This window comes from Nesoenas mayeri (genome assembly GCF_963082525.1).
Source record: "Nesoenas mayeri genome assembly, chromosome: 24".
In the NCBI taxonomy this organism is placed as follows: domain Eukaryota; kingdom Metazoa; phylum Chordata; class Aves; order Columbiformes; family Columbidae; genus Nesoenas; species Nesoenas mayeri.
The window spans coordinates 6,275,398-6,288,838 of NC_137546.1; the positions used below are offsets into that span (position 1 = coordinate 6,275,398).

Sequence of the window (13,441 nt, forward strand, 5' to 3'; positions counted from 1 at the left end):
CAGGAGCAGCTTGGGGATGGTGGCACCCAGCACGCTGCTGTGGCACGGCCTCCCCAGTGTGGCACTGCTTGGGGACAGGGTCACCAGCACCAGGTCCCCAACGTGTCTCAGGGACAGGGTCCCCAGTGCCGTACCCCGCACAGTGCCATGGCACAGAGTCCCCAACCTGGTGCCATGACACAGTGTCCCCAGCCCAGTACCACAACAGCATCCCCAGGCACAGTGTTCCCAGCCCGTGGATGCAGCATCCTGGCACACCACCACAACAATGTCCCCAGCCTGGTGCCATGACACAGTGTCCCAGCCCAATAGCATAACAGCATCCCCAGGCACAGTGTCCCCAGCCTGGTGTCATGGCACAGGGTCCCTGGCAGCCCTGGGGGTCCCTTGCACAGGTTGGGCACAGTGTCCCCAGCCTAGTGCCATGCCACAGGGTCCCCAAGCAGTGTCCCCAGCCCAGTACCATGTCACAGGGTCCCTGGGTGCAGTGTCCCCAGCCTGATGCCATTGCACAGGGTCCCTGGCAAAGCTCGGGCACAGTGTCCCCAGCCCGGTGCCACCACATCCCCAGCACAGCTCAGGCACCGCCCCCCCAGCACCGGCACCACGTCCCCCGCACTGGCCAAGCTGTCACCCCCCCGGCAGCGCTGTCCCCTCCCGGTGTCACTCACCGCAGCCGACCTCGTCGGAGCGGTCGGGGCAGTCGGGCTCGCGGTCGCACTGGTAGCTGGCGCGGATGCAGGTCCCGCTGGCCACGCACCGAAACTCCGCCGGCCCGCACGCCGCGCCGGGCGCTTTGGTGGCTGCAGCGGTGACAGCGCCATGCGGTCAACCGGGGAGCGCATCCCCGTGCGTGTCCCCAAGCCCGCGTGTCCCCAACTCACGGCAGCCGCTCTCGTCGGAGCCGTCGCCGCAGTCGTTCTCGCCGTCGCAGCGCCAGAGCTTGAGGGCGCAGTGCCCGTTGGCGCACTTGAACTCGTTGGGTTCGCAGGGCGAGGGGGTCCCTGGGTGACATGGGGGGGTCAGCACCCACAGGGTGACCCCCGACACCCCAAGCGTCCCCCCCAAACTCACCGCACGCCTCCTCGTCGCTGCCGTCGGCGCAGTCGGGCTCCCCGTCGCACACGTAGTCGCGGGGGACGCAGCGCCCGTCGGCACAGGCGGCTTCGCCCGCCTGGCACCCGCTGTACCCCCCCGGCACGGCGGGTTTTGGGGGACGGGGGGTGTGGGGGCGGCGGGGGGCGGCGGGGGGGTGGTGGCGGCGGTGACGGTGCTGAGCGGGCGGGTGGTGGCGGCGGGACGGGTGGTGGTGGCGGGCGCCCGCGTGGAGGGGTCTGCGGGGATCGGGGGGTTATGGGGGATATGGGGTACAAGAGAGGGATATGGGGTGCAGGGGGGTAATGGGGGTAATGGGGGTTGTGGGGGTGTAGGGGGGGGTTATGGGAGGGCTATGGGGGAAATTGGGGTGCAGGGGGAGTCTATGGGGGGAATGGGGTGCAAGGGGGTTATGGGAGTGAAATGAGGGTTTGGGAGGCTATGCGGGGGCTATGGGGGTGTGAGGGGGCGATATGGGGGTGCAGGGGAGTTAAGGGGGGAAATGGGGGTTGTGGGGGTCTAGGGGGGGGTTATGGGGAAATAGGGGGGAAATGGGGTGAGAGGGGGGTTTATGGGAGGAAATGGGCGTGTGGGAGGGATATGGGGGTGCAGGGGGTTGTGGGGTGTAGGGGGTTATGGGGGACTATGGGGGGGAAATGGGGGTGCAAAGAGGTGATATGGGGTTGCAGGGGGGGATATGGGGGGAAATGAGGGTGCGGGGGGAGTCTATGGGGGAATGGCGTGCAGGGGGGTTATGGGGTGAAATGGGGGTGTGAGGGGGCAATCTGGGGTGCAGGGGGATGTGGGGGGCTATGGGGGTGCAGGGGGAGTCTATGGGGGAATGGGGTGCAAGGGGGTTATCGGAGTGAAATGGGGGTTGCGAGGGGCCATGGGGGGAAATGGGGGTCCAAGGGGGCGATATGGGGGTGCAGGGGGTTTATTGGGGGAAATGGGGGTGTGAGGGGGCAATATGGGGGTGCAGGGGGACTTATGGGGGGAAATGGGGGTGCAGGGGGATGTGGGGGGTTATGGGAGTGCAGGGGGAGTCTATGGGGGGAACGGGGTGCAGAGGGGTTATGGGAGTGAAATGGGGGTTGCAAGGGGCCATGGGGGGAAATGGGGGTTCAAAGGGGCAATGTGGGGGTGCAGGGGGTTTATGGGGGGAAATGGGGGTCCAAGGGGGCAATGTGGGGGTGCAGGGGTACTTATGGGGGGAAATAGGGGTGCAGGGGGATGTGGGGGGCTATGGGGGTGCAGGGGGAGTCTATGGGGGGAATGGGGTGCAGGGGGGTTATGGGAGTGAAATGGGGGTTGCGAGGGGCCATGGGGGGAAATGGGGGTTCAAAGGGGCAATGTGGGGGTGCAGGGGTACTTATGGGGGGAAATAGGGGTGCAGGGGGATGTGGGGGGCTATGGGGGTGCAGGGGGAGTCTATGGGGGGAATGGGGTGCAGGGGGGTTATGGGAGTGAAATGGGGGTTGCGAGGGGCCATGGGGGGAAATGGGGGTTCAAAGGGGCAATGTGGGGGTGCAGGGGTACTTATGGGGGGAAATAGGGGTGCAGGGGGATGTGGGGGGCTATGGGGGTGCAAGGGGAGTCTATGGGGGGAATGGGGTGCAGGGGGGTTATGGGAGTGAAATGGGGGTTGCGAGGGGCCATGGGGGGAAATGGGGGTTCAAAGGGGCAATATGGGGGTGCAGGGGGGTTATGGGGGGAAATGGGGGTTGTGGGGGTGCAGGGGGCAGTTACAGGGGAAAGGAGAGTGTGGGGGGGGGGCTATGGGGAGAAACAGGGGTGCAGCGGAGTTCTGGGAGTCCAGAGGGGTTCTGGTGGCGCAGGGGGGCTCTGGGGTGCAGGGTGTTTTTTGGGGGCGCAGGGGGGCTCTGTGGGCTCTCTGGGGTCTCACCGCAGCCCATCTCGTCGGAGCCGTCGCGGCAGTCGTGCCGCCGGTCGCACCGGTACTCGCTGGCGACGCACTCGCCGCTGCCGCAGCGGAACTCCAGGGGGGTGCAGGCGCGCGGGCGGGGGGTCACTGTGACAGGCGATGGGGTCCATGGGGTGCTCCGAGCCCCCCAACTCCCCCAGACCCCCCTGGACCCCCATTCCCCGCCCCCGTGCTCACCAGCCCCCAGGTGGCGGAACTGGAAGCCCAGGGGGGACGTGTGGTAGGAGGCGATGGAGCCCCCGGCCAGCAGGTCCCGCAGGACCCCCCCCAGCTGCGCCGCGTCCCCGTTCCCCTCCGAGCCCACGTCCAGCTCCACGAACACGTCGCCGTCCACCTCTCTGGGGGGGGGGAAATGGGGGGTCAGCACCCCAAAATTGCTCTATTGTGCACCCCAAGCTTCCCCTGCACCCCTAAATCTCCCCGTTGATTGCTGGATGGGTCTGTACCCACAAATTATTTTGCTGGCAGCGCTAAAATCTCCCTACACCCCAAAACCTCATGTGTATCCTCAACCTTCCCTGCACCCCAAAACACCCCCTGCATCCCAAAACCTCACCTGTAACCCCAAAACCTCCCCTGCACCCCAAAACCTCATCTGTAACCCCAAAACCTCCCCTGCACCCCAAAACCTCACCTGTATCCCCAAAACCTCCCCTGCACCCCAAAACCTCATGTGTATCCTCAACCTGCCCTGCACCCCCAAACCTCACATGTATCCCCAACCTGCCCTGTATTCCCAAAACATCTCCTGCACCTCAAAACCTCCCCTGCACCCCATTCTTCCCATCACCCCAATCTTCCCCACAGCCCCCTCAAACTTCTCTGCACCCCCAAACCTCCTCACCACCACTAACCCCTCTATAGCCCCCCAAACTTCTCCATTGGCCTCCCCAATGCTCCCTGTACCCCCAAAACTCCCCTGTACCCCCAAACCTCCCCAGCGCCCTTAAACCCCCCAACCGAAACTCCTCAGGCCCCCTAAACCTCCCCTGCTCCCCCAACCCCTCCACAGCACCCCCAAACCTCCCCAACACCCCTACCCTCCCTATAGCCCCTCAAACTTCTCCATTGGCCTTCCCAATCACCCCAATTCTCCTTGTGCCCCCAAACCTCCCCATCACCCCTAACTCCCCTATAGCCCCCCCAAACTTCACTATTGGCTTCCCCAATCACACCAATTCTCCCTGTGCCCCCAAAGCTCCCCAGCACCCCCAAAACCTCCCCACAGCCCCCCCAAACCTCCCCTGCACCCCCAAACCCTCCCCTGCACCCTTAAACCCTTCAACCCAAACTCCCCAGCTCCCCCGAATCCCCCTGCACCCTCAGCCCCCCTAACCCCCCTATAACCCCCCCAAACTTCACTATTGGCTTCCCCAATCACCCCAATTCTCCTTGTGCCCCCAAACTTCCCCAGCACCCCCAAACCTCCCCTGCACCCCCATTTCCCCCCAAATCTCCCCAGTGCCCCCTAACTCCCCATCACCCCAACCCTTCCACCCTCCCAATTCCCCTTGCACCCCCAAACCTCTCAAGCCCCCCCCAAATTCCCCCAGACCCCCCCAAACCGCTCACTTGATGAAGACCACGCTGACCACCTGCTCCCCAGGCACCTTGTAATACTCCGACTCCAGCTGATTGGAGGGGGACAGCAAAAAATGGGGGGGTCAGCATGGACCCTTGGGTGCCCCCCACCCCCAGCACCCCTTCCCGGGGTCCCCCCCTTTACCGCATCCACCACGGCCTCGGAAATCTCCCGGAACTCCTCGGAATCGGGGTCCTCCAGCTGCCGGCTGTAGTCGATGCTGCGGGTGAAGTTCACCAGCGCGCGGAAATAAACTGGGGGGGGGACGGCGAAAAATGGGGGCACAGGGGTTAATAATGGGTGAGGGGGTGAAATCTGCACCCCAAAAAATACCCCTCTGTGACCACCCCCTGCATCCAGATGTGCCCCCCATCCAGATGTGCAACACCCCCTCCCCCCATCCAGATGTGATGATATCTGGGGTTGGCGGAATATATAGGAGTCAGAGGGGAAAAGTGGGGGTGTGGCAAAGGGGGGGGACCCCAAAATGTGTCACTTACTGAGCGGGGGGTCGTCGTCGGGCTCGGCCACCACCATGCCCGCCGGCGCGGGGGGGGGCCCGGGCGCTGCCCCCCGAGGAGGAAGAGGAGGAGGAGGAGGAAGAAGAAGAGGAGGAAGAGGAGGATGGAGACAGAGCTTGAGAGCGGTGACAGGGGACAGCCCGGGGACAGGGGCCACCCCACGGCGTCCCCTTACCAGTGGGTGTCAGCCCGACGATGGGGACATGGGTGGTGGTCACTAGCGGCCAGGTGACACCGCTGCCATCCTCGCCGCTGCCATCTGCAATGGGGACAGTGTGGGTGGCACCAGGGTGGCACCTACCCATGGTGACATCTACCCAGGGTGGCACCAACCCACCCAGTACCACCGTATGGCTGGATGGCACCAGGTCCCACTGCCATCTGCAAGAGGGACAACGCGAGTGGCACCCATGGTGGCACCTACTCATGGTGGCACCAACCCACCTGGTGGCACCTTAACACTGGATGTCACCAAATCTCGTTCCTGTCTGCAGTGGGGACAGTACAAGTAGCACCCAGGGGGGCACCAACCAGGGTGACGGCCACTCGTGGTGGCACCAACCCTCACAGTGTCACCTTACTGCCAGATGCTATCAGATGCCACTGCCATCTGCAATGGGGACAGTGCGAGTGGCACCCAGGGTGGCACCCAGCCATGATGGCACCCCCCAGGGTGGCACCCACGCGTGGTGACAGCCACCCATGGTGACACCTTCCCGTAGTGGCACCCAGTGCCACCTTTCCACCAGATGCCACCATATCCCACTGCCATCTGGACGAGGGACAGTGCGAGTGGCACTTTGCCCCTGGTGACATTCAGCCACGGTGTCACCAACCCACCCAGTGCCACCTTAACGCTGGATGTCACCAAATCTCATTCCTGTCTGCAGTGGGGACAGTGCGAGTGGCACCCAGAGTGGTACCCAACCATGATGGCACCCACCAGGGTGACACCAACCTTCACAGTGTCACCTTACTGCCAGGTGCCATCAGATCCCACTGCCATCTGCAATGGGGACAGGGTGGGTGGCACCCAGGGTGACAGCTACACAAAGTGACATCCACTTCACGGTGACACTCACCCACCCGGTGCCACCTTACTGCCAGATGCCACCATGTCCTGTTGCCATCTGCAATGGGGACCGCAGGGGTGGCACCCATGGTGACACCCACCCCCTCATGGCACCCGGTGCCACCTTTCCAAGAGATGCCACCAGATCCCACTGCCATCTGCAATGGGGACAGTGGAGGTGGCACCCAGCGTGGCACCCAACCGTGATGGCAACCCCCATGGTGACACCTACCCGTTGTGACACCTGGTGCCACCTTTCCACCAGATGCCACCAGGTCCCGCTGCCATCTGCAGTGGGGACAGCACAAGTGGCACCTACGGGGGCACCCACCCACGGTGGCACCTACTCATAGTGACACTCCCCACGGTGACACCCATCCAGAGTGGCACCCACCGACCTAGTGCCACCTCACTGCCAGATGCCACTGGCATCTGCAATGGGGACCGCAGGGGTGACACCCCCCTCCTCATGGCACCCAGCGCCACCTTCCCACCAGATGCCACCCGGTCCCGCTGCCATCTGCAATGGGGACAGCGTACGTGGCACCCAGGGTGGCACCCTCCATGGTGACACCCCCCACGGTGTCACTCACCGCCGGATGCCACCAGGTCCTCGTCGTCGGAGAGCTGTGCGTAGTAGCGGCGTCCCCGCGTCCCCCCGACGTGATCGGCCACCGTGTCCTCGGGGAAGGAGGTCTCGGCCACGCCCCGGGCGCCGCGGGTGACCTGGGGGGGACACACCAGTCACCCCCCCGCTGGGTGTCCGGCCACGTCACCGCGGGGGGGACACGGGGGGCCGGGCCGGGGCTGCATTGCTGCGCGGTGGCGTCACCGCGGGGATGAGCTCATCGTCCCCCTGCATTCCTGAGCGCCACGGCAGCGCACACGCGTGTGCAACGCGGGCTGGGGGGAGAGCAGGCTGGGCACACGCGTGTGCAACACGGGGTGGGGGGAGAGCAGGCTGGGCACACGCGTGTGCAACGCTGCACATGTGCAGGCTGACACGTGGCTGCGCGCACGTGTGTGTGCACCATTGTACGTGTGCACCAACACAGGAATGTGTGCATGCTGGCACGTGGCTGCACACACGTTTACACCATCATGTGCATGCACACACACAGGGATGCGTGTGCACACCGACACGTGGCTGTGCAACGCGTTTGCACCTTTATGCATGTGCACTGACCCGGGGATGCGTGTGCACAAGTGTTTGCAGCATTACGTGCATGCACAGACACAGGGATGTGTGTGCACACTGACACATGGCTGTGCACACACATTTGCACATTTGTGCAAGTGCGCTGACCCGGGGATGCGTGTGCACACGTTTGCACCATTACGTGTCTGCACAGACACAGGGAGGCGTGTGCACACTGACACGTGGCTGTGCACATACATTTACACCTTTATGCACGTGCACTGACCCGGGGATGCGTGTGCACACATTCGCACCATTATGTGCACGCACCGATGCAGGGACACACATAGCAGCGTGTGGCTGAGCATGTGTTTGCACTACTACATATGCGCACAGGCACACGTGCACACACGGACACAGGGCTGTGCACATGCATTTACACCACTACACTCCTGCACCAACATGAGGATGCGTGTGCACAATGACATGGTCATACACGTGTGTTTGCACCACTGCATGTGTGCACCAACACGAGGACGCGTGTGCACAATGACACGGCCGTGCACGTGTGTTTGCACCACTGCACGTGTGCACCAACACGGGGATGCGTGTGCACAATGACACGGCCGTGCACGTGTGTCTGCACCACTGCACGTGTGCACCAACACGAGGATGCGTGTGCACAATGACACGGCCGTGCACGTGTGTCTGCACCACTGCACGTGTGCACCAACACGGGGACGTGTGTGCACGGCGGCGTGTGGCTCTGCACACACGTGTCGCCACAGGCGTCAACCTGCAGCTGTGCACACGCATTTGCACCACCACACGTGTGCACCGACGCGTGACCGCGCACACCCATTTGCACCGCGCTATGTGCACACACGTGCAACAACCCACACACGTGTGTGCAGTGACAAACCAACACCCAAGTGTGCACTTGCCCCCGTGTGTGCACCCCCACAGCGCCACGTGCCATTTGCACCCCCGACCGTGCACACACGCGCGTGTGCCCCCCCGTGGGTGCCCCCACCCGTGAGGTGCCAGCGCTGGGTGCCCCCCCGCCCCGGCGCCCGCGGCGCCCAGGAATCCGATGGGGCAGCACTTTGCTGTGCAAACAACGCCGGGGGATTAAGCGGGTGCGCGGGGGGGGGATGACAAAAAGGGGGGACAAGGGGGGACGTGGCCACTTGCCCACACAAGGCGGGGGGGACGCAGCACCCCGTGGGTGCCAGCACGGCCACGGCTGCTCAGTACGGGGGTGCAGGGGGGAAACTGAGGCACGGAGGAGCCCGCGGGTGCTGTGCCCCTTCTCCCCACACGTGCACCGAGCGTGTGGGGTCTCTGCTCTCCCCACACACACACTGAACATGTGGGGTGTCTGCCCCACTCCCCACACATGCACCGAGCGTGTGGGGTCTGTGCCCCCTCTCCTCACTCATGTACTGAGCATGTGGGTTCTCTGCCATCACCCCCCACACATGTGCTGAGCGTGTGGGGTCTCTGCTCCAACTCCCCACACATGCAACGAGTGGGTAGGGTCTCTGCCCCCTCTCCCCACACCTGCACTGAGCTCATGGGGTCTCTGCCCCTTCTCCCCACACATGCAACAAGCGGAGGGTGCTCAGCCCCACTCCTCACACATGCAACGAGCACGTGGGGTCTCTGCTCTCCCCACACCTGCACCGAGCTCATGGGGTCACTGCTCTAACTCCCCACACATGCAATGAGCATGTAGGGTCTCTGCCCCCTCTCCCCACACATGTACCAAGTGTGTGGGGTCTCTGTTCTCACTCCCCACACATGCACCAAGCTGGGGGTGCTCAGCCCCACTCCCCACACATGTACTGAGCACGTGGGTTCTCTGCCCCCTCTCCCCACACCTGCACTGAGCTCATGGGGTCTCTTCTCACTCCCCACACACGCACCAAGCTGAGGGTGGTCAGCCCACTCCCCACACATGCACCGAGCTCATGGGGTCTCTGGTCTCTCCACTCATGCACTGAGTATGTGGGTTCTCTGCCACCACCCCACACACACACACTGAGTGTGCGGGGTCTCTGCTCTAACTCCCCACACATGCAACGAGCGTGTAGGGTCTCTGCCCCCCTCCCCACACATGTACAGTGTGTGGGGTCTCTGTTCTCGCTCCCCACACATGCACCAAGCTGGGGGTGCTCAGCCCCACTCCCCACACGTGCAACGAGTGGGTAGGGTCTCTGCTCTCCCCACACCTGCACTGAGCTCATGGGGTCTCTGTTCTCACTCCCCACACATGCACGAAGCTGGGGGTGCTCAGCCCCCCTCCCCACACGTGCACCGAGCACGTGGGGTCTCTGCTCTCCCCACACCTGCACTGAGCTCATGGGGTCTCTGCTCTAACTCCCCACACATGTAACAAGCATGTAGGGTCTCTGCCCCCTCTCCCCACACATGTACCAAGTGTGTGGGGTCTCTGTTCTCACTCCCCACACATGCACCAAGCTGGGGGTGCTCAGCCTCACCCCCCACACATGAACCGAGTGCGTGGGGTCTCTGCTCTAACTCCCCACACATGCAACGAGCGTGTAGGGTCTCTGCCCCCCTCCCCACACATGTACAGTGTGTGTGGGGTCTCTATTCTCACTCCCCACACATGCACCAAGCTGGGGGTGCTCAGCCCCACTCCCCACACGTGAACCGAGCACGTGGGGTCTCTGCCCCCTCTCCCCACACCTGCACTGAGCTCATGGGGTCTCTGTTCTCACTCCCCACACATGCAGCAAGCCAGGGGTGCTCAGCCCACTCCCCACACATACAACAAGCACGTGGGGTCTCTGCTCTCCCCACACCTGCACTGAGCTCATGGGGTCTCTGCTGTAACTCCCCACACATGCAACAAGCGTGTAGGGTCTCTGCCCCCCTCCCCACACATGTACCGAGTGTGTGGGGTCTCTGTTCTCACTCCCCACACATGTACCAAGCACGTGGGTTCTCTGCCCCCTCTCCCCACACCTGCACTGAGCTCATGGGGTCTCTGCTCTCGCTCCCCACACACGCACTAAGCCAGGGGTGCTCAGCCCCACTCCCCACACATGCACCAAGCCAGGGGTGCTCAGCCCCACTCCCCACACCTGCACTGAGCTCATGGGGTCTCTGCTCTCCCTCCCCACACATGCACCAAGCTGGGGGTGCTCAGCCCCACTCCCCACACATGCAACGAGCATGTGGGGTCTCTGCTCTCCCCACACCTGCACCGAGCTCATAGGGTCTCTGCTCTAACTCCCCACACATGCACCGAGCATGTGGGGTCTCTGCTCTCCCCACACCTGCACCGAGCTCATGGGGTCTCTGCTCTCCCCACACCTGCACCGAGCTCATGGGGTCTCTGCTCTCCCCACACACGCACGGAGCAGGGGTGCTCAGCCCCACGGCGGGCAGGTGGAAGGGCAGCTGCCTGTCCCGTGGGTCACCGGCGGTGGCCGGGGAGGGGACAATCACCCCTCTCCTGTTACCGGAAGCCTCCCCGCGCCGCGGCCCCGCAGCCGGACGCCTGGGTTCCCCCCGCCGCCGGGGCACCGCGCCCGGCCGGACGCCACGGCCGCCGCCGCCGCTCACTTTTTCCACTGGCCGGCCCAAATCCTGCCCCGCACCCTGGGGAAAACGGGGGGGCTGAGGAAGAGGAGGGTGAGGAAGCACCACCCTGGCCCACGTGCAGCTTCGCTCGACTGACCTCGTGTCCCAAATCTGGATGGGGGGGGACACTCAAACCCCCACCCCAACTTGGATGCGTCCCCTTGTCCCAACAGCAATGACCCCCACCAAATCTGGATTTCCCCCCCCTTACTTCATCCGGCTGAGGAAGAGGAGGTGACGCACAGCAGGAATAATAACCGGGGGGGTTATTAATAGCAGCCCCCCCAGCCTTATTGTTCCCCCAAGGTCGCAGCTACAAGGTATTTCCCCCCCCCCAAAAAAAACTCTATTCTCCTCCCCTGGGGATCCCCAGGGACTGAGGGTGCTGAGCCACCCCAGGTTTGGGGGGGGCCGGGACCCTCCCCCATGTTTTGGGGGGGCTGCCAGTGCAGCTGCCGGGATGCTGGTCCCTGGGGGGGGCACAGGCAGCTGCTTCAACCCGCCCCCGGTGATTTGGGGGTGAAAACAGCTGCGGGGTCAAAGTCCCTCCCACGGGGGGGCCCCAAAATATGTCCCCCCCCCGCGCCGCATTCCTCCCTGCTGGCATTGCCTAATTTATCCCAAAAGAGCCGGCTTTGGGGTGGCGGGGGGGGGGGAATGGGAACGCCCCGGGGGCACAGGGGGACCCAGGCGTCCTGGAGGGGACCCAGGCGTCCTGGCGGGGACCCAGGCGTCCGGGCTGGCCACCCCCTGCTCTTCCTCCTCCTCCTCCTCCTCCCGGCCAGGCCATCTTTGGCGATGGGAAAGAGCCTAAGCGCCGGGAGCGCGCGGGGCCACGTGCGCCTGGGACCTCGGGGGGGGCCCTGGGGGGTCCCCAAATGTCCCCAAGAGTCCCCACGGCGGACACGAGCCCCCCCCCCCCCCCCCCAGAAGTTTGGGGGCGAGCGAAGCCGGCAGGAGCGCACACGCGTGCACAAGCGTGGACAAGCACACGCGAGCGTGCAAGAGCGAGCGTGCAAGCACGAGGGTGCTGGGAGCGCCCGGGGGGTGCGTGTTCGTGCACACGCGTGTCCCCCCCACCCCCCCCTGGTTCCCACCCCTTCCCCCCCAGGCCTGGCAGATCTTATCGCACATTCCTGCTGTGCCCTCACCCCCGTTAACCCTTCACAGCCCGGGGGGGTGGGAGGGCACCCCCATCACCCCCCACAGCAGCCCCCCCCCCTGCAGTGGGTGGGCCCCCCCTTTGTATTTTTTAAGGGGGCACATTCCTCAGCATCGAGGGGGGGAGGGATATTGGGGTGCCCCTAGATCCCCCTGTCCCATAGCAGAGTGGGGCGGGGGGGGTGCAAAATGGGACCCCCCCACACACACACCCCATCCCCACCAGCCCCCCCCGGGCCGTGGGTGGGAGCCCCACGCGGGGGGGCAGCGCTGCCAGCATGGCCCCGAACAACAAGGCCCCCTCTGTTCTCAGCCCCGGGCACCGTCCCAGCCCCAAACCATCCCCCCCCCGACACAGCGGGGCCCCCCCACATCACCACCAGCCCCCCCCACCCCACTTGTGGACCCCTCCTCAAATAGGGGGTTCCCAGCTCCCCAGCACAAACCCACCCCGCGCCCCCCTGGGGGGCACCCAGAGGGGTCACCCCCCCACACCCTGCACCCCAGCTGGGTGTGACCCCCCAGGGACACCCCCACACACAACCCCCCTCCCTCCCGGGGGGGTATTTCAGGAGCGTTATTTTTAGGGTGGCCGGCACCACCCGTCACCCTTTAAATTTAGCAAAGGCGGGAGAGGGGGATGGGGGTTGGGGGGGGGGTAGCACCCCCAAAAAAACGGATGTGCTCCTATATGTGCCCCCCCCACCATGGCGAGGGGGGCAGTGGGGTCCGAGGGGGGTCACAGCTTGACCTGTGGGGTCAGGGACCTTGGGCAGCTTTGGGGGTGATGGGAACCCCCGACCCCAGGGCTTGGGGGACCTTGATGGGACAGGGGGGTGACAGAGACCCCACTCATCCCAGGGGGACCCCAATTCCCTGAGGGGATGGGGGGGTAAGGGGGACCCCGTGTGCCCCAGGTTCATGGGGGGCCTCGATTCCCAGATGGGACAGGGCATGAGGATGGGGACCCCTTGGTGACCCTGGTTCCCTGGTGGGACAGGGCAGGATGTTGGGGTCCCCACATGCCCCTGGTATGGGGGAGACACCCCAACTCCCTTAGGGACCGGGGCAGGGTGCCAGGGACCCCGCATGCCCCCGGTACAGGGGGGGTGACACCCCAATCTCTTAGGGGATGGTGATTCCGCATCCCCTTGGTGCTGGGGGACCCCAATTCCCTGATGGGACAGGGCAGGATCCCAGGGTCCCTGCAACCCCTGCTCCGGGGGGGGACACCCCAATCCCATAGGGGACAGGGACCCCACACCTCCTCAGTGCCCAGGGGGACCCCAATTCCCTGCCAGAGCAAAGCAGG

At 64.5% G+C, this 13,441-nt stretch overlaps 1 protein-coding gene across 1 annotated transcript in view; it reads right to left on the reverse strand.

Moving 5' to 3' along the window:
• Nucleotides 1–13,441, reverse strand: part of HSPG2 (heparan sulfate proteoglycan 2) — a gene marked incomplete at both ends in the record, with an annotated part of 53,192 nt that overhangs the window by 39,245 nt on the left and 506 nt on the right. The window contains 11 exon segments of the mRNA XM_080358788.1: nucleotides 672–803; nucleotides 885–1,004; nucleotides 1,075–1,240; nucleotides 1,243–1,334; nucleotides 3,002–3,127; nucleotides 3,218–3,378; nucleotides 4,613–4,671; nucleotides 4,767–4,876; nucleotides 5,123–5,188; nucleotides 5,319–5,402; nucleotides 6,809–6,941. Of these exon segments, the coding sequence (XP_080214914.1) occupies nucleotides 672–803; nucleotides 885–1,004; nucleotides 1,075–1,240; nucleotides 1,243–1,334; nucleotides 3,002–3,127; nucleotides 3,218–3,378; nucleotides 4,613–4,671; nucleotides 4,767–4,876; nucleotides 5,123–5,188; nucleotides 5,319–5,402; nucleotides 6,809–6,941 (1,249 nt within the window).